The sequence below is a fragment of the Natrix helvetica genome, assembly GCF_964273705.1.
Source record: "Natrix helvetica genome assembly, chromosome: 2".
NCBI classification, from domain to species: Eukaryota; Metazoa; Chordata; class Lepidosauria; order Squamata; family Natricidae; genus Natrix; species Natrix helvetica.
Window position 1 is genome coordinate 246,584,185 of NC_138552.1, and position 22,281 is coordinate 246,606,465.

At 36.4% G+C, this 22,281-nt stretch overlaps 2 protein-coding genes across 5 annotated transcripts in view; both read right to left on the reverse strand.

Moving 5' to 3' along the window:
- Positions 1-1,030, reverse strand: part of SERTAD4 (SERTA domain containing 4) — a 28,180-nt gene extending 27,150 nt beyond the window's left edge. The window contains exon 1 of the mRNA XM_081942250.1: positions 637-1,030. Coding sequence (XP_081798376.1) covers positions 637-951 — 315 coding nt within the window. The 5' untranslated portion in view covers positions 952-1,030. The remainder of the gene's footprint in view (positions 1-636) is intronic.
- Positions 1,031-13,656: 12,626 nt separating this feature from the next.
- Positions 13,657-22,281, reverse strand: part of SYT14 (synaptotagmin 14) — a 97,381-nt gene continuing 88,756 nt past the window's right edge. For 3 of the 4 annotated variants that reach the window (XM_081941125.1, XM_081941124.1, XM_081941123.1), the window contains one exon: positions 13,657-17,172. In XM_081941125.1, coding sequence (XP_081797251.1) covers positions 16,859-17,172 — 314 coding nt within the window. In that variant the 3' untranslated portion in view covers positions 13,657-16,858. Of the gene's footprint in view, positions 17,173-18,468; positions 18,526-22,281 lie in introns of all 4 variants that reach the window. The other variant, XM_081941126.1, reaches the window with a different exon arrangement.

Sequence of the window (22,281 nt, forward strand, 5' to 3'; positions counted from 1 at the left end):
AGCAGAAGGAGAGCGCGAGAAGAGGGCAAGAGGAGCGCCAGGTTTTCCCTTTCCTCAAACGGCCAGAGGATGCCAGTTCCACACATAGACGCGCGCACATCTCCAAAGACTATTTTTTTTTGGGGGGGGGGGGGAGGGTGTTGGTGATGACGGCGGCGCTGGTGAGAGAAAAGAGGCGACTACGCCTCTCACGGTGAAGACCCCAGACAAACACACCGGGCGCCCCCTCTTCGTTGTCTCCCCGTTTTCGCTCCAAAAGGGCCACCTGAGTCCTTAACTGGATCCCGCCCTTTCCTTAGGATCGTTCACTCTGCATCTTCTTTGATTTTCCCTCAGCCCCCCCCTCCGTCCCCCGTTATCTGTGCCCCCCCCGCCACGACACCCTAAGAGAGAAGCGCGCTTGATGTCCCGTCCCTTCGCCGTCCTACCCATTCCCACCCCATTTCGCCTGAGGAGAAAGCAGATGCCGCCTTGGAGAAGCGGAGCCGAGGCCAGAAAAATCGCGCCCACCTACCCACCACCGGTCAACCCTTGGACCCCCTTCACGCGCACCCTCTCCCTCCCACGTAAGGGCCTCCCTTATCCAGCCAACGCCGGAGTCGCTTTGCCGGACCGTCTTCTTCTTCTTCTTCTTACCCGCGGCTCTGCGTGGCTAGCGGCGGCGATACTTCCCTCCCTCTCGATCCCGCTGGCGGCCTCTTTTAGGCTTGCCCTCAGTGCCCGCTGTTTCTCCGGGGAAGGCGACGGAGTGGGGGGGCGGTATGAAGGAGGAGGAGGAGGACAGTCTCCTCCTTCCCGCCCTCGCTGATGTGCAAGGAGGCTGTTGTGGTTGATGCTGAGGAAGAAAGAGCCTTTCGCTCCCAAAGCGAAGGAGCGTGTGAAACCAGTCGGTCCTGTTTCTGCGCATTCATGTACACCCCTGGATATGATATTGTACATACATACATACATACATACATACGCACGCACACACAGATCTAAGCTCAGGGTGCCCCCGGGGTTAGAAAGGGAAAGGAACGCTACCCGCGCCTTCTAAAGGCTCCCGCCGCATCTGGCAGGCTAAGCGAAAGGGGAGGGGAAGCAACGAAAGGCTCTCTTGTCCTCTCGAGTAACCTCTGGCACTCCGTCAGCTCCAGCTAGGGCAAAAGAAGATCTCGCGCCCGGGGGGTTAAGACCCCTCGCCCTCCCCCCGTCCTCTTTCCCGCACCCTTGAGGTGCAGAAGGGCTCCTCCTGCTGCTGCACGGGCTACAGCTGAATTTGTTCGGCTCAACAAGACCATTGTTGTTTACGGGGGGCCCTGCGGGTTTTTTCTTTCTTTCCAGCAATCCTTTCATCTCTTCAAGTCAAGGCAGATAGGAACCAGATGAGTAGCTGGAAGGCCAAGTCTTTAGAGGAGGTGGCTGATCCGCAGGATAAGAGTTTCCTCCTGGTCTGGGAAGCAGAATACAACACCTTTGGCTACCAGATGCTGCTGGGGGCTCGTTTTTGCCCTATTTGTGCCTGGTGGGCTTTCTGGCCCAGAATGGTCTTGGGAGACAGCCTTATACATTTCTAAAAATAAATAAAATCAATTCACGACAAAGGATAGTTCTATGCTTAATATTAAATGCATTATATGAATGATGGCTCCATATAGCAGCCTCTGTTTCAAAGTTTCATGCAAATAAGGAACTGAGAAGTAGTTATCAATTTCAACATCAGATCCAATTTAGCAAGACTTTATTTACCATGAGCTTTCCAGGAGCTTTGCAACCCTTTGTATAGCTGCCTACTTTTTTTTAAAAGGCTGAGCTAATAACTTCTTAATTAATTTCCACTGATAATGATGAGGGGTTAATGAATATTCTGTAAAATCTGCTTTGCTCAGCTTTACTTTTTGATCAATCTATGGGAATTGCTTTGAAAAGATTATCATCTTACCTTTAGTTCAATGATTATCTTCAGGACTCTGGACAGGTTAAAACATCTATTTTGATCTAAAACATCTCTGAAATATCATCAAGGAATTTCAGAAAGACCACTCGCATTCAATTTCAATTCTAAGGATTTACTAGGATATTAAGAGAATATTTTGATCCTATTCTATCTGTGAAATGTATAAATGTGAATCTTCTCACCTTTTTGTTCCTTTTTCTTTTCAAACTTAGATGTTTCCAGGCTCAACTGAATAAGTTGAACAAAGCACTGCAGGTGGTAAAATAATGATTATGAATATCAAACCATTTATTACATTAACTTAAAAAGAAGAAAAATGTAACTGAATATTGTAATCTCAAACCCAGTTAGAAATCTTTGAAGATAAGCAAATAAAACAAGGACACTATTTTGCATATTAAATCATGATACTATCAAATAATACACATACACCACACAAGTTAGACTGAGGTTTGTTTTGCAAAAGAATAGAGCTACAAAATGTTAATTAGAGGAAAGGAAAACAGTTACTTACTAAAAATGTTATTTAAAGTGAAAGCTTCATTTGCAAGCATGCAGACAAGCAAACAACAATAAGATTATCTCACGTAAGAAAAGTTGACTAGCTTGTTCATATCAACAGAGTGCAAAATGCTAAAAAATATCTATGTATATACCAAAAGGACAATTGTATTTATCTATTTTCAAATTAATTTAATAATTAAGAAGTCTGAGAGCCAATTTAGTGTAGTGGTTTAAAGCACTAAGCTAGAAACTGGGAGACCATGGGTTCTAATCTTGCATTAGGCACACAGGCAGCTGAGTGACCTTGGCCCAGTCAGTCTCTCTCCTTCCTTGGAAGGAGGCAACACCCTTCTGAAATCGTGCCATCGCAGGAACTTGTCCAGGCAGTTGCCAGGAATCAATAATGACTCAAGGGCACACAAAAATAGTCAATTTAAAACTTGGGTGTTTAGAATTATTTTATTTCACATTTAAAGCTAGCTGATTGTGTTTTGTAAATGTAAATTGTATTTGCGAATTTACCATGTACTTTTATGATCACACAAATATAACTGAAATGAATTGAACTGATTTTGTATAAGTCTGCAAACAAAAGCCTAAAATTGTTAAGTGCAATAAGCTGCATAAAGATTTACAAACTTCAGAAATGTAATTATATCTGAAGTGTAAATTGGAAAGATGTTTTGCTGTACCTAACAATACACTAAATATTACTTAATATTACCATCCACTGCCCCAAAACAGTACCCCACATGATTAGCTGGGGAGAGAGGGATTCCTTAATTTAGTCTAATGCACTCAGAGAGCAGCCACATTAAAAAGTTGCCTGCAGAGCAAATATTTCCAGATGTCTGAAGTAAGAGATCTTTCAAATACTTGCAACGTATTGTAAAGAACATGAATTTAGACTTACTACTTGCCTATGAAACACAGACTGTAAAGAAACAAACTGATGAACATTCAAAGCATTGAGCATTTTAAAAAGCAGTTATATGCTACAAAGATTTTTAAACACGACCTTGGTGATAGCACCCAGATAAATTTATACATTTTCTATGCAGACTGAGGAGCTGAAACATAGGAGTTATGCCATATTTAAAAATTAGATGAGGAAATTGAAGGTAAATGTCTTCAAGACTCTGTGGATTGGTCCAAAAATTAATGAAGTGCCTTGCATTAAGTTGCATTTCCCTTACAATGACTTATTAATTTTAGAAAATCATCTATTCAGATTAATAGAATTTTAGCATTGAATCTAAGACCTTAACAGGTTTGAAAACACATTTGAAATGTAATAGGTTTTCTTATGTTTTAAGCTTTGCGGTATCTCAAAAACACTTGTACCTTTCTTTTTATTTGGATAAATTTGGGAAGGGCGACTTGATGATATAATTTACTCTTGTGTTAATGGGTAGCATGCCAATAGGTTTTATTTTTTTGTGCAAGTTCTGTTGTGATCTTTATGTCATACTCTTCTATTACAAAGTGTTTAGGCAGGTTCTCTTAAAGGGCCAGAAAAAGATTTATTTAAAGGTAAAGGTAAAGATTCCCCTTGCATATATGTGCTATTCATTCCCGACCCTAAGGGGTGGTGCTCATCTCCGTTTCAAAGCCGAAGAGCCAACGCTGTCCAAAGACATCTCCGTGGTCATGTGGCCAGCATTCCAAAGGAGCACGGAATGCTGTTACCATCCCACCAAAAGTGGTTCCTATTTTTCTACTTGCATCTTTACATGCTTTTGAACTGCTTGGTTGGCAGAAGCTGGGACAAGTAACTGGAGCTCACTCTGTTACGCGGTGCTAGGGATTTGAACCGTCGAACTGCGGACCTTTCTGATTGATAAGCTCAGCATCTTAGCCACTGAGCCACCATGTCCCTTCAAGATGAGATTTATTTACTTATCCTTTGTGATCTGGTGCTCTCTTTTACCTTTCCACAAATCCATGCCCTTTTATTTTTTATCATTTCTTAATATCATGCCAATTTCCTCAGCTTTCATTCTTGTTAATCCCTCATTTTTTCAGAAAATAAACGTAAATTCCTCTATTATTTAATTATCTATTTGCTTTGACTTGCATCAAGTAAGCCTTCACTATGTTAAAATCTCTGATATGTTTGCTGTTATATTATCGTACGTAATGCAGATCAGTGGTTCTCAAACTTTTCTTCACCACAAACCTCCTTTAAATACCTTTTGTGATCATGGTCATGGACCACAAAACGTAACTCAAGATTTAAATCATAACATTTCTCCAAAACTTTGCGAAACCCCCCCTCCTGTGATGACATTGCAGCCTCCCAGGAGTCCACAAATCACAGGTTGAGAATCACGATGTACATTATTTCTTTATACCATAGTATAATGTATACACAATAGTAATAACATACCTTTTGGATTTTCAAAAAATTGTGCACAAACACCACAAACTGTACCATAATAAGAAACAGCTAACATCTTTGATAATTTATACTAAGTGTGCCAGTCCCCAAAAACCTACCGTAATGGCCAGCATGGACATAGACACTTTAATAGACACTGGCCTCTGCACAGGGAAAATGCTGTTATGTGGCATTCTTGGTTGTTTGGAAGCCATTGTGTGCACAGTCATGTGTAAAGGCATTATTAGTTGTGATATCATGTGACTGGATGTTTTCCAAAGGCTGATGTCATTTGAGAAATCTCTATAGGTTTAGGAATTATTAGACACATATTCATATATTAAATGTGAATGTTTGAGTGGGACTCATATAACTGATTGTGATGTGATTGTTGGATACTTAAGAATGTTTTCATATATGCAAGAATTCAACACACAAAGCGGGTTTTATAAAAACAAACCCTGTGATAGAGGGTTAGACAGATAAGACTTTATTAGGATCATAGGCCAAAATAAAAACTAAATACTATAGTAAGAGCCTTGAAGAACCTTAACAATTAAGACTCATAGTTGTGTAGAATATATACCAAATAACAAAACACAGTAACCTAAAGAAATAGAATTGTTTCATAAATAATGTAAGTAAAATAAATCATAATGCCTGGGAACTTACAAGAAGAAATGGGAAAGCAACTGTTTCTTATACTGGTAGTATAACAAAACATTGGCTGTAGTTTCTATTGCACCTGCATCACAAGGTATAGAAAGAAAGGAATATGACCTTGATAGAAATTTGCAGGAAATGTTATGGATGAAATAGTTTTTTAAGTCCAAAACAACAAAATAGCATTTGAAGGTGGCTCAGGCAGGTGCCTCTCTAATTCACTGGATTATAAAAAGGAATGTGTGCCTTGATTAAAATAGGAGACTTGAATGGCTGAGGCTGATAACTGGGTATCTTTTGGTATATATAATTCAGATGAATATTTCAGGTTTGATGGTGTGCTCAAACCTATTTACTAGTTCTGTGACTTTGGATGTTTGTGGAAAAAAACCTAGGATTTTAGACTTGGAATAGATTATAAATAGGTTCTTGTTGTGGTAATGAAATAACAGAGCACCCAATGCTTTTTTTTAAGGTTGACAAGAATCAGAGACAAAAGTATTTCATTGTCAGCATCTAATAGTAAAATAATGTGCCACTGGACCAATTTAGGAGGATGGATACTATACAAGTACACAAGTGCAAACAATCATGTTCAGTATCTGTAATAAAGCTGCCATAAAGTACAATGAAATTGTACTTAGAAACTGTAGGATTGATTTCCTGACATAAACAAATACATAATATTTGACTTAATATGTTTCACCATCAAATATAAAATATTTCCTGGTCTTGCAGTCTTTTTGGCAATAACTAAATAAATCCATTTTATGTATTTAATATGGAGAAAGGTTGTGGCCAGATAGGCTCTTACTTTAATAGCTGTATAGAGAGAAGTTTCAGCAGGTATATCATGCATTAAAAATAGGGGTCCTGTCCACTTCATGCCCTAAGCTCAAATATGATCTTTCATGAAAGATTGAATGCTGTCCCACATATAAATTGAAGGAAGAAAACTACTAAGCTCAAATATAAGGTAAAGGTTCCCCTCGCATATATGTCCTAGTCGTTCCCGACTCTAGGGTGTTTCAAAGCTGAAGATCCAGCGCTGTCCGAAGACGTCTCCGTGGACCCTGTGGCTGGCATGACTGAATGCTGAAGGCGCATGGAACACTGTTACCTTCCCACCAAAGGTGGTTCCTATTTTTCTACTTGCATTTTTACATGCTTTTGAACCGCTAGGTAGACAGAAGCTGGGACAAGTAACCGGAGCTCACTCTGTTATGCGGCACTAGGGATTCGAATTGCCAAACTGCTGACCTTTCTGACCGAAAAGCTCAGTGTCTTAGCCATTGAACCACTGCGTCCCTGAATAAGGTAAGCTCAAATATACCTGATCATTATTTTCTTAGTAGCATCCTATGTAATTTAATATCCGCACATGAACTTCAAAAGCTGTATAATAACAATTCCTGGAATACATGAATCAGTTGGATTAAAAGTGGTGCTCCTTTATTCAATCATTGTATTGTAAAAAGCCCCACATGCAGCTAAGAGAATCTATAGACTCTTATGAGCAGCCACTGTAAGGAGAGCCTCCCTAATTTCTCTCAGCTACGTGTATCATCTTGGTGCTATAAAAGCTGCAGTGCCTCTGGTAAGGGAGGAATATTAAGGAAAATCTTTTTGGTTTTCTTTTTTTTTCTTTTGTTAGATGCCATCTGTTAGATAAGATATAAAAGAGATGATAATTACCTCAGTTAATTAAAGACCCGAGGCCATATTTTCTACATGAAGGTAGTTAATCCAAATGCCCTGGCAAAATTCCAGCCGAAGTTATTTCATACTATTGGCCTATGTTCCCTTTCAAGAACAATATGGAATGTGTCTTCCCTTTTCTCTTCAGGCCATAATGAAGAAGATGCATTAAAACTCAGAAAGTTGGTAGAGGCAATAAAGTTATTATCAAAGTTGGCATGACTTACTGCCAAGTGGAATGAAGAGGAGAGAATCTTTGGTGGTGGATCTTAAGTATTTCTAAATGCCTGGCAAAAGACCAAGCCACATGACTGCACTAGCTAACTAGCTACAACTGCTGATGTTTATTTGGTATTAGGGCCTGTAATTGCTTCAGAAAAGTAACTCCAAACCTTTGCTTAAGGGATGGTACTTAAGCAAAGAAGAACTGAAGAAAGAAGAAAGATTGAAACAAACATGGAAAAACAAGTAATATTTTCCAAAAGATTTTTGAAATCAGAAGGAGGCTCCAACTTTGAACTGGTATGCTAAAAGATATCAACTGACAGAGAATAATTGATTCATAGAAGATCAAAGGAATATATTGAAATTCTGAACTACAGAAATGTCAACATATTGTGAATAGAGAAGATCTCTCTATTTACAAGAATTTCTAGTACTAGAAAATGTTATTAGATCAATATTCCAGCCATTACTAAATCAGAGGGCCACAGGAACTTATGGAATACTTACAAAAATATGGCTAACAACAAAAAAGAATTAGTAAAACTTTTAACCAAATTATATCAGCAAATGGCCTTGTGTTCAAAAATTGGAATAAGACAGTTTATACATCAATAGCAAAGAAAGGAGACTTAACAGAGCACATACACTATCATACAATATCGTGAATTTCACATGCCAGTACAATAATGCTTAATGCTTAACAGAAGTTACATGGAAAGGGAGATACCAGATGTTAAGCTGGTTTAAAGAACAGGAGAAATTGCTGTTGATGCATCTGAATGATTAAGAAAGCCAAAGAATAATAAAGAAATCAATATGTACTTAACCGATTATAGAAAGGCCTTTGTCAAGCTGTGGAATATGAATTACAAGCTCTCGTGTTCCTATATAGGTTTGCGTTCCTAAATAGTTTTATTCTTGATTTTGCTTCGTAAAACAACTGTTTTGTATTGTAACATTTACAGTGTGAATCTTAACTTCACTAAAATGTGAATGAACATTTAAAATGTGTGTTCTGAGAAAAATTGCAGAAATAGATTATATATAATTAAAAAGGAAGGGATTTACATGAAAGAAAAACTATCTATTACCAGGTTTTATGCTTGCAAAGCTGTTTGTCTTGACCACCCCCAAGCTAGTCAATAGGGCCTTTCCTGTAGCAAGTAATATTTGCCTCCAAGTGACCACACACAGACAGTTGATAAACTGAAGTACTTGGTACTTCTTGTGCTGCAGGATGTGCCAAAAATGTGTAAGCAAGCATGCTAGTACACATTTAGTGGATTAGTCCTTTTCATCATGCAAATGTACATGTGTATGCACATGCTCACACACACACAACTGAATTCAAGGGAGATAGGAGAAAAGTTGTCTAGGTTTGGCTTTACATCATAGATTCACAGGATTCAGCCAAGGAAGCCAAGCCTCTGGCCGAGTTCCAGTCTTTTTTTTCCCTTCTCAAAGAAGCATGATTTCATTCTCACTATGAGGTTATGGCCTTATCTCTACATGAATAGAAAGCTGTATTGTCTCCTATGTAGTTCTGCCCAGCAGTTTGAAGCAGATGACATATCTTAAAAGAAAAATGTCTAAAACTTATTGAATCCATATATATTTAAAAGAATTGAATTATATACTTGCCTTTCCTAGAGGACAAGGATGGCTTCATATATAAAGAAAGCAGATGTGCTATCCAAATAGGATTGCTCACTTGCTCCTACTCCCTGAATGAAAAGAAGAAAATAAATGCTTAATAAGTAAATATTTACTGCAGTGAATTTGAGTATATGACCCTAATTTCTACCTAACAGATACTTATTCTCTAATAAATGGAGTTCTATGCCCCCCAAAGTCTGTACATAGTTGGTGTTGAAAACTATCTTACCTTAATCCATTTAACCTTGACTTATGCATTCCTGACTTTTCGACTCTTTGACCACTATTGTGATATTGGAGCTTTAGAATGCTATCTTGCTTTAGGATTTTATTTCAATTTTAGGATGCTGGCTTCTAACTCCTTCTCAAACCAGGTTTGGATCCTAATTTCATTTTTGATACCTATAAAAACCTGGTCTGCATGAATATCAGAATGCCTGAGAAACTCCTGAGATATTGTTCCTTCACAGAGTCCATACAAAATCTATGCAGCACCCCACTGTTAATTCCTAGCCATGGAAAGAGTAACAAACTATGGGTTTTTCATCTAACGGATATCTTCATCTCTCAGAGCTCCTCTGTAAAGCAAGATGCACTCTGTGACCATGTTATGGGAAGAAGCCACAAGGGGATAGTGGAAACTATGACTCCAGCACTTGTCCATTCCAGGCCGAAAATAAGGACTCAGCCAAGCCCACCCACCAGTTCCTCAGAGAAAATCCCAAGCTGTCTCTGGAAACCCACTGGCTCCATCAAATGCCTGAAGCAGATTGACCATGTTTCCCTACATGGGTCATATTTCCCTACAGGGAAGGATAACACCAATGAGTCAAAGAGCAACAAAGGAATGAGCTGATATACTTGGGTTTATTTACATTCCAACATTTGAATTCAAGATATTTCTAATCACTGATTTACCTTCAACCCTAGAACCATCATTTCATCATACCTCAACTATCCTCATCATTGCTGTTCTGACAATGCTGAGTCCTGCCTGTGTAATGACCAAAGCTCCTACCAATGGACCCCCCCCAAAAGGGCATCCAACCAGTCTCCTGTCCCCAAGCTTTGTCTTTCTTTCTTTCTTTCTTTCTTTCTTTCTTTCTCTCAGTCAGAGGGGAAAAACATTGATTACGTAAAGTAAAAAAATAAATAAAAGAGAGGTCAGACAACATGGTTTCTTAATTTCAGCAGGGAGAAATAAGAGCAGAGGAGTCAAACAGTGGGGGATGAAGCAAAAGTTCTCATGGAGAGCAATAGCCCATCTCACAACTTCAGTATTAATGCTACAAAATATATTTTCAGTCTTCCACCTGAGTTTCAGCTGAACCAGAAATCAATGTGCTCAGCTAAGAGAAAATCTGCTTTGGCATTTTAAGAAGTGTAGAGAGATCGTCAATTACAAATTCACTTAATCACATGTCATAATGTATATCCCTACTATAGCATAGAAATGAAAAGAATACTACAGAATATTAAAAAATGGGACTATAAAGATACAACAGAGACTCAGAGGGTTGTTCCAGCAACATAGAAACAAGCACTATCTGCATACAGTGCTTAAATTCCTTAATCAAAAATAGTTTTCTGCACATCCTGAGCTTAACTTTCTCTGGACAAAATCTATGACTTGTCTCTCTCCTAAAAGTGTTTACAGTCAATCTTTGAATGAAAATCCTTCAAGTATCTGCATGGATATAAAAATAGTTATTCCACCATTCTATGGATTAAATTATAAAGATGGGAGTGTTTCATAATTCTTCATGTAAAAATAACAGCACTGTATCTCAGCAGTATTCATAATCTTTTTTATTAATTTCAGTTTCATTTTTTCATTTTTATGAAACACCCAACCATAAAAATAAGATAGTAACATACCATATTAGCATGAAATAATGTATTACTTTTCCTGGTAACAGTGTGCATTCTCCTTTGTTAAAGGAAATCAAGAGCAATGGCAAACTGCCAGAATTGAACTTGCCTATCCAGTGAGAATATCTTAAAAGGCCTTTTAAGTCCTCTCCCCCCACCCCCAATGTGAAGGGACCATGGGCAATGTAAAAAGCTTTCTCTGTAGTAATCCCATACTTTGGAACTTCTTAACCCCACCAATTTATAAGTCTCCCTCTTTCGTGCTTTTGAGAAGAACTTTAAAGGCAATTTTATTTCACCAGGTTTCAACCCTAGCTATGTTTTATCGGAGTCCATCTTGGGAAAGACGTGATTTTTTTAAACAAATGGTTTATCACTACTGTTGTTCTTATACCGTTAACTTATTTTATTGTTACTTTTATAATTTTAAAATAGTTTTTGAGTTTGGTAGGTTAAACAATATGTAAATAAATACATTTCTTAATGAATTTGAGAAAGTGAGGTTGATTTTAAACCAAAATGTGGGCCTACCCAGATTAGCTCTCTAAAATCAGTCAGATGACATTTCCTGATTTCCATGCTATCTGTGATCCTTTTAATTCGAGTACCAAGGTTTGAATCTGGGGTCTTCTGTATATAAAACTTCCCTTTCATAGTAAACAAATGGTCTTTCTAACAGGCAAATTGGCATGTAGCAAAAATAATTAAAACTAGAAGAATGATAGATCATATTCAACGGGTTGAGTACCATAACGTGGCTTTCCAGTCTTTCAATTAGCAGCAACATGCTGAAATTATTGGGGAGGGGAGGTTAATCTTTGTGTTTTGAAGACAGAAATTCAATCTGTGAGAAAAACCACTTCCATTTCTTTTTTAATCTCATATCAAGCAACCCCAAATCTATTGTCATCATTAACACAGCCCAACTTCAATGTCATGAATTCAAGACATTTTTTCTTTTGCTAGAAGACAGCTTTATTGTTGGAATGGAAGAGCTTTGCCTCATTCTTTCATACATAACCTTAATTGTATGGCAGCAATTTTTTAAAAAGTGCCACCAGAACCCAACTATTTTAACTCAAGATTTTTGGTGGCACAAACATTACTTGCTCAAATGGCACATTGAGAAGCTGTCTGGAACCATGGCAGGACTGAGAAATAGGATAATTTTAAAAAATGGTTAAATTTAAAGCAAAGTCAACCATATATATAAAGTTTCAAGATAATCCAAAACTGGTACATTAAAATGTGTCCATCCCAAAGACACAGGGTGACTTGTATAAGAATCTGAAATTAATGAGTATCATACATGAGCTTTCAATGATATTCTAAAAGATCTCTTTAAAATATAAAATGGTTTGATCCATATGATGCTATTGTATGGATATGGACACAATTCTACTTCCTTTTGATTAGCTGCCATACTACAAATCTAGAAATTCCATAAAGAGGTCAAGAAATCTACTTTTGGAAGCTGTCAAATTCTTATCAAAGAACGCACATGTTATTTTTAACAATTATTTCCTTGGTCATTTTTATTTGCTGTTTCTTCTGCCATTAAATTAATATTTTTATCAATTGGACAAAGCAATTTAACCTCCACCAATAGGTGCTTTCACATGTATAGTATTTCAATTCCCTTTATTTGTAGTTAGCATACCCAATAATAAAATGAGTTGGAAATTGTAATCCAATAACATGAAAGATATTAAAATGGAGACAGATAAACCAGAATATGTAGGTATTTCAAATACTTACGTGAACTAAATGTTTGCATGTGAGGGTCTGAAAGACCTAATTCAAAGGAGCAACTTTATGGTGGCAGATAAACAAGATACCTTTAATTAAACTCACCAAATTTGTGAGTTGGTGCAAAACGATTCTGATCCTGGAAATCATGTATAGATATAAATCATATTTTCTTCTCTGATGCATTTGCCCCAATGACCAGTCTTTGAAAGCAGCATTAAAAGGTTCAATCTTGAAGTAAGTAACATCTAGTTGTGAGTAAAGTATTTTGCAGACCTACGTATAGTTTTACTAGGAAGCACACAACTGTCTATTACAGCTAGGCCAAGTGGTTAAAGGCAAGACTGACTCAATCTCCAGGGTGATAGATGTGGTATTTCAAAAGTACGTGCATGGCCAACTAAATAATCAAGCTGCACAATTCCGAGAGTTGAAGTCCCAGCTAAATGATTGTGCTGCACAATTTTGAAAATTGAAGTAAACACATATAGGGAAATGGGCCAATATGGCTTACCTATATCAAAAAAAACTATGTAATTTTTTTTTAGGTAGGACATCAAACATATAAAATGTGTGCTTTATCAATACGTCATTTCATGACCCATTCAGTTGAAAATGATACTACTAAAAAAACAGTTTGTATACAAAACATCCTTACTGGCAGACGCATTGATAACAGAAGGAGAACTTGTTTGTAGAAATTTGTAACAAAAAAACCTCAGTAATAAAAGAAACCCAAAAAAAATCACATTTATACAATGCTGTACTGCTTTGATTTTATGTCAAAAAATTTTGGAGGTTTGAATTCACTATTATTTATTATTATTTATTTTATTTGATTTCTAGACCGCCCCCTCTCCCCGAAGGTCTGCCCAATATCTTGTGGTAAACTGTAAGATGTTTTAGAGTATAATTCTATAGAAAATAACAGATGTTATTCATTCCCGGCACCCATCCAATGTTTTATGCCAAATCAAGGGTTTATTATGTTTACAAGGCCATCAAACATTATTTATGTATACATTGTTTTTTCCAAGCAAGGTGTATACCATTTCAAAATTAAGACAAAAGTATTAACATGACGGTGGCAGAAAAACAAATATATATATTTTAATTGCTCCACATCTATCTTGCTTTCCAACAAAATAGTTCAATAGTTGTGTCTATGATAGACTATATTTTAAAAAGAAAAATATAGAGGAACAATTCAGACTAAGAAACTTTCAGAATCAGGAATTTTTCATAATCACAGTTTTTCATCATTTCTTTCTTCTGTAAAAATACTTTATCCATTCTTCAAGGCACTGTGATGTTGCAAGTCGTAATTCTAAACATGCATTTCTGAAGTAAATATTTTATGGTAAGCAATTTTGGAATTGAAGCTAAAATCCATAAATAAAATCCAAATGCTTAAATTTTAACTAAAATGCAACCTAGTAAGGATTTTCAAAATACAAAACAAGGCTTGTATGAAGGCAAATTAACAAGATTTAGAACTAGAAATAATACAATAAATTGTACTATTATTTATATTTAAGTTTGCAAAAGATCCTGAACAGTATTTATTAACAAAGTTACATTTCTTGTGCTATACATTTCATGCAACACAGGAAAAAAATCATTTGATAAACTTTTAAAATCAATCAATTCAGCATCACATTATAGTTACAAATTTAAGTGGTGAAACATGAAAGGCACTGAATAACAATTTTAAGACTACGGCTGAGAAATTTTAAGGAGGTTTTTAAAAAATTTCAACCTGGGAACGTTACACATCCTTCATGTGACGGACTTGAATTCATTCATGCAAGTCTGCAACATCTTTGATCTCAAACATAGCAGCATTCAATATTATTGTGGGTAAGAGTATTAAACATGTACTTAATCAGTCTACTTTAAGTACCGTATATTCCGCCGTATAAGGTGACCGGACGTATAAGACGACCCCCAACTTTCAGGCGCCCATGAGCCAGCTGAAGGCCTCCACACTGCCGGGCTTTCGTAGTTTGAGCTCAGCGCCTTCCTCCTCCAGACCTCCAGTCAGACCTTACTAAGCCATCCCAGTGCTGATCCATCCAGGTGCCCAGGTGAGGAGCGCCAAGGTTATTGATTGAAAGGCCGGTGTCTGCGCTGGGGTGCGGCTTTTTGCTTGCCGGCGTTGTTTTTTCTTTTGTTTTGGTTTTTTGGTATACCCAGCATATAAGACAACCCCCAATTTTTGAAATAATTTTTTGGGGTTAAAAAGTCATCTTATACGCCGGAAAATACGGTATAAAAGGAAATGCATTGATCCTTCTTTTTTTCAATTTCTCTAGCACTTGAATAGAAGTCATCAGTTCTGGTTATGTTTACAACCAATATAGATTCCATAGACATTGTGGGTGTTAAGTTATACTTTCTTCTGTCATGATCTTTACACTACTGTATATTCACGGCAAGCAGTATCTTAACCTTCAGCATAACTGAAATCTTGCAATCATTGAAAAGAAAGAGATGAAATCATTTATTGCAAGAATTCTTGAATAAACAAGTTCATTAATACTTCCTTGTATATATCAACTATTGTAATTCATGAAACTGTCCTTTTCAAGCTTGTGTGCATGTGTGGGAGAGAAAGAAAGCGAATTAACTGCTGGGATTAATTCATTATCTAAAGTTATCCAGATATGATTATTCCAAAATTTTATCATCACTGAATTTCTAAAACTTTGTTTTTAAAAATATTTATGTATTTCTTAGATTCTGAACTTCCAGTAACCATAATTCATATAAAGACCAAATACCTTAGTTAAAAAACATCTATGAGTGAAATCCTTCCTTTTTTCTTACTTAAACTAAACAACTCTCACTGAGAAATTCATGAGAAGAAACTGCCTGCAAGTTGTCGTCAGCTTCTCCAAGCCTCTTATAAATGGGTAAAGGGACTACTTTACTTATGTCCAGGTACTTCTGGCTGCCAAGTGAATTGTTTTACCTTTTTCCTTTGAAGAGTAGACCTTCCACTACATCATACTGCTTTGCCCCACTGCATTCATGGAATTTTATGGAGAAATTAGATATTATTGTCTTCTACTTGTAAACCTCCATGTTTTTTCCCCACAGTTTCTCTTTCTTGTTTTTTCTGAGCATAGAAATTTTATTAAGGAAAGATGGAACAGTCGCACAATATCTTTTGATTAGTACCATTAGAAACATCTATGTGGAAGCACAGTTTCAAAGAAAAGAATTCTGCTTTTCAAAATCACATATCCAAAGCTCCCTTGTGCAAATCTTTGGATCCTGTGCTTTCAAGCTGGCAAATGAGGAATCAGAAAATTGAAAAGTGCTCAGTGCTTACACTGGGTCCTATTTCATTAAGATCCAAAGAAGGCACACGATGAATAATCCTGCATCATAGGTATGTTAAACTGAAGACACCATCCCAGTAATTTTTAAGAGGTGAGATTTACAATCTGGTCAAACAAGGTTTACAGCTTTTGAAATAATACAAAAGCATATTTATCAAGAATGAAAGTTATGCATCTTTACACCATAAATGGTAATTCTCTTTCAAAACAGTTTCAGCTCTCTGAGGGGGGAAATTCATGTTTAAGACAGACACCACAGAGAATCTCATAAGTAGTCAGCATCTAGCTTCTCTTGCATAGCAACTCTTCAGACGTACACTGTCAGAAATGTTAAATCACTAAGAATGGGGAAAAAAACAACACTTCTACTATGGCAAACCTACAATATTTCTCTCCTATCGTTGAGCTTTCTTCTCTGCCATTTAACCATTCTTCTTCCCCCCTCTAGATCTGCTTCTTGATAGATCATCTACAACATGAAGTGTAACACTAGTAAAAGGAAGGGGGGAAAAACAATCAGAGAATTTCATACAAATAAAGGATTTACATAAAAGTTGCATGTTAACCAAAATAAGAATAGGTGAGAGAATCCTAAATGTTCCATGATAAAGACTTGTGGTTGCTGTCTTCTGTATCTGGTGCTTTAAAAAATCAGTAATATTAAATGAAAATGTGAATGTTTATACTTCTTCACAGCATTTTGTGCATTTTTAAAAGAGGAATGTTAATTTGAAATACAAAAACTTGTAATTTCTGTAAGAGTCTCTTAGCTGTATGAAAACAACAATCTCATTGTACGTTGACATTCAGTGGAGCTTCAATTCTATATTAAGATTCTAATAAAGAGTGCCACCTACATATCTGTTGTCCTTTTGATTCTTTCATCTCAGTCCAGTGGTTCAGCTCCTCTTCACCAGAACTGTTCAAACCTAAAGAAATCCAGCCTATCATTTCCTTTCTCTTCATGCTGCGTTTGTTATACACAGATAATATAAGTGTAACATCGGAAAGCTGAAAGAGTGCGACTTGAAAAATAAAGGTCTCCTTGTAGACTGGATTTGGCTGCCCTCTTCGGATGGATGTCTTGCATTTGGACATCTCTTGACCCATGGAATTCAGCAATGTTAGCTTAACAAATGTATCTACAAAATAGACAATATGATACATGAGTTGTATTGAACAAAACATTTCACCTATCAAAATATATCAAACTATCTTTAAGATTATGGTGTATACCATATTGGAATTGAACAATTGATTAAACTTGATAATGTGACAGAGAAAAATATTTCATTCTGACTTTTACTTAATTGTACCTATTCTCTCATAATAAATTGATTTAGAGGTATACCTCATAATCCTACTATTATCCCTTGCTCATTTGCACCAAGCAGATACATATAGCATTAACACTTAGCAAGCTACAACTGGCACAGCACTGTAAAGCATATCAGAGTTTTTAGATCATATAAATAGGTGTATAATGACATGAAAAAAGAAATTACAGAGAAAAGAATGGGATCGGAGTGCAGTGATAACATCACAGTGTTCATGATGAAATGTTTGCTTAAAAATCTCTCTGCATGGATGTGGTTTTTTGTCAAGATTTTTTATTAGACTTTGTACAATTAAAGTGCCAAAATATAAAATTATCCACATAAAAGTTTATATTTACTCATGTGAATAATGCCATGCATGATTTTTGCATGCAGATATGTGGTGCAATAAGTAATTAGTACATAATTCTTTTGTACTAATTCTAATGAATAGCATGTCATACCATACTATTCAAGTACAAAATCTTTGCAATGTTTTTGTAAGGGGAGCAGTATAAAATAGATTTAACAAATATAATAGTTAAAATATTCAGAGTACAATAAAAAATCCTAGATGCACAGAGGATACATTCCATACCCATAGAGGAAAAGGAAGAAACCCCCTTCTGTCTGAAGCTCCATATGTGCATTGGGGTTACTAGACTATGAATATGAATTCAGTGAAATAGCATTGATATTCAAAAATTTCATTGTTACTGTTGTGTGGAAACTCTTTGCCTGAAAAAATAGTCATAATTATTGGATTGTGTATGTATATCAGTATTTGTTTTTATTTAAAAAACAGAAAGATTTTCTGTTTTTGTTTATTTTGGTGTAGGGATGAATTTGATTTTTTTTTAAAAAGAAATTTGGATTGTTTAAAAAAAAAGAAATGCAATAATGAAATTGAATGTCCAGACATTTATTCACATGTTTATTTTATAAATCTTTGAAATACCACCATCCATAGTCAGAGATCAGCTCTGTCTCCAATATATCAGTGAAATAACTACTGTACATCATCAGAAACCAACATGGTAGAAAGTGGTGGAGAGCTTTGAAGCTGGCAGATTTCTTTTGCATGAAAAAGACAACATCTAATTAGTCTCCACAGGAACTCACCTCGTATTATATAAACCTGTCCACCTATCAAGTGTTTTAGACAACAGAACAGTCCATCTGACAACGAGGGTGGGGTGGAAAGCAGTAAAAGAAATAATGACCAGATGTCAATAGTTGGGTGACACAGGATCAAAGGTTAAAGTTTAAGAGGAAACACTATTCACCAGAGTGAAAGAAAACAGCACCTTAACAAATCAATTTTAGAGAAAAGGATTGAGCAAAAGGATGGATAGGTAGATTAATGAATGAATTTTGTTATGTTCACTGTGTAATCTTTAACAAAAAAATTACACTGTTTCAAATAATGTAGTATCTTAATAGTAATTTCTGTTGGGTTTAAAACACAGGTGCATGGAGATTCATGCAAAAAATCAGGCTACCAACTAGAAATCAAATCTGTTCTTTAGCAGACCTTCCTCTTTTTCATGCAAACTCCAGCTTTCTAAGTAAGGATCAATTAAACAAACTCAGACTAGATAAGGTCAATAGAATTACAAGAAAATAAATGGTTGCTGAATGGCATTCTCTGTGTACTCTAAATAAAATAATGAAATCTATTTAAATTAAATTAGCTGGCTACTTTACTCATGTAATGCTACTCTGCTGCATCTTTCATCTGAGAAAATCATTTAGGCTAGAATGCAAGTTTATTAGATCAAAGTTTTTTTTTAAAAAAAATTCAAAGCTACATGGTTTCTTCAGTGCACATAAAAGCTTCCCATAAGTTCAAATTTCCAATTCAAATTGCAATATTGGGATAGCACTAAATAAACAATGATAATTAATAAACAGACAATGCCCTATGTGCACAAGGTTCCCTAAACTATAGTGTGAGTCCACATGAAATGGAAAATAAAAAAAATAAACATTTTTTTTCTTAGATCTATCAAGAATATCAAAATAGATTTTTATTGGTTTTGCAACAAAGGTCATTTACTTCTTTCATCTAAAAATGGTGTGGATATTCCCCAGACATCTCTTTTCTCCGCCATGACAATTGCTTTCATCTTGTCTTCAATTCACATACGTGACAGCTTAAAGTCATCCTTTTCTAGTTTTGGCATTACGCTAGTATTTTAAACAGCCAACAGGCAATTTTAGTACAGTCACAGTTTGATTACTAATCATTTTGTCAGTTGTACTGTCAGATGACTTCTAGGAGTTCTATCAGCTCAGGAACTATTGGCCACTTAAGATGGGTACATGTACACTTTTGTAGGCCCTGGGCATTGTACTCCAGGGCCATACAGCTTTGAGTAGCAACGGGTTCTGTGTTGTTTTTTAATGCCACTATGTTTTCCCTCTGTACATGCTCTACATACTGTATCTCTCTGATTCAGGGAAGTTGGATTGGCCTGAATAATAGTTGACCACGGATGCCTCTATGATGAAGCATACAAAGAGATAATTAATTTTAGACATTTCTGATACAATTCCTTTCTCACTGTCTAGTGCTGTTTAGACTGCTTCTAAACACAGATTTTAAACATTTCCAGAAAGCAATAAATCTGTGATTGAAACAATCTGAGAAATATCTGACCAAAGGCAATTATGAACTTGTGAAGGGAACTGCATGTGCACACACACACACACATACACACACTCTGAACTGATTCAAATCTGGAACAGAGGCGCTTTAAGTGAGCTGGGCAAATAACTTTATTAGTTGGTGATTTGGTGTAATGAAGAACTGTGAAATGTAAGATCTTCCTATCCCCCCTGCCCCAGTAATTGGTAAATAGGTAGGCAGCCAGACAGGCATCACACCAACTAAGTATCTGGTCTATATATAGACTGGTCTATTGGCTTTTATTATGTTCTTGAGTTTTCTCATCTAAAATACATATTCTGAAAGTTTGCATTCAAAAAATGTGTTACACTTTGTATGTCTTCTAGACACATATCTGCAATCTAGCATGTAAGAGACATTTAGAAATTCTAAGGAAGATTTAATTAGAAATAAGGAGTGTAAGAAACAGGAAGCATTTTCTATAAATTTTGTACTTGGCAGACTCAACAAGATTTTTAAAAATGTACTACGTAATAACTATGAAGGAGAGGAAATTTTCATTATGACCATAATGCTTCCATTAATATCCTGAATGGAAATTAATCTCTACTCTGCAATAATTTCTAAGTCGGGGATTGGTAAACCATGAGTGCAAATGAGGACTTCCTTATGCTAAGTAATTTTAGCATGATAAGTTTCGTGTTTTGATCAGGGCTGGGAAATGAGATATTAATTGTGGTTGAGATGAAAATTGGAAACTTCTCCACATTTAACATTAAATGTAATGATGCAGCTAACCATATAATTTAAACAACATCTAGAGTGATCAAAAAGCAGAAATGATTAACAAATAACTAAAAATGTTGTTTTTAGGACAATATAAGCATAACATCAGAAAGCTGGAAGTGGCACTTTTATACATGATTTAGCTGCTCTTCATACCAACCTGTGTGAGCATTATAGCAACCTTAAAGTACAACCATATGTTTTTTTCAATAAATAGCAGCTTGATGTCATGTTCGTATCATTTCATGCATATTTATTAGTATAATTTTCTCGGTCCTATAGCATAGATTAAAAATAAATTATTTAAATATTTGCTGTCAAAATGGATAAGCAATAGGTTTCAATATTATAAGGGTGTATTTCTGCTCTTATAATATTTTGAAAATAGCATCATGTCAAGTGTTCCCTTTGGTCTCATTGTGTTACTCAGAAGGGACCGAGTCACCTGAAATATGCCTATCTGCAGGCATGATAAAAAGTGTGGTGTGCCTTTTCTGTGGCTGCCCACAGAAAACTGAACAGCTTTCCCTCTGAGATTCAGAGGGCTTCCAACCTATTAGTCTTCCTAAGCGCTATAGAGCTCTTCAACCAGGCTTTTGACTAGGGGAAGACAGGAGCCCAGCACATCTAAGACTATGAAGAGTTTATGTGATATTGCAGTGCCACAATTAGACTAATCGAGGCTTGGAATTGTGATTGAGGATTAACTTTCACTTTTGGACTTGCATGTCTTCTCGGACTTACCTAGCTGCACGCTCCACAGACGCCATTTCTTTTGCAAAAGATTTACAGTCATCTCTGACCTCAGACAAATGGGGCCCAGAAAACCACCTTCAGGCAAGGCAGCCTTGGCACCTACCTTCTCTACATCCAACCCAACGACTCAACAGACAAAAATTCCATCATTTTTACAACAAGAAGGGACTGGAGAGAGTTCAAAAAATTTATCTGTTATCCAAATGTTCCAGGCTCTTATGAAGGGACAAAATGAGTTGAAAAAAGAGGTGGCAGATTTTAAAGAAGAGCTCAGAGGTGTACAGCAGCAAACAACAGAAAATAAACAAGAATCGGTGTGCTGGAAGAGGCTGCGGTCGGGCTGGGGGAGGAGGTTAAGGCAGTCCAGAAGGGGAATAGAGAATTGGAAAATTTTATGGTAAAGATAGAACTTGAAAGAATGTCCTTTTTTCTCAGATTCTAGAACCTACCAGAGACAGAAGATGAAGACCTTAAGGATATTATGAGTACAATATTAGCAGAATATATAAGAGAGATAAAGAACAGTTGTGGTGGGATATGGATCGGGTTTACAGGATCAACTCAGCATATGCCAGAACATATAAATGTTCCAAGGGAAGTACATGTTAAATTTCTTAGGAAGACCACGAGGGATGAGGTGCTAGGGGCCCAAAGGGGGGGACCACTAAAATATAAAGACAAAGAAATTACCATTCTTAAGCAAATTCCGAAAAAAATAAGAGATAAGAGGAGGAAGTATTCCTCCTTATCAAAGAAATTAT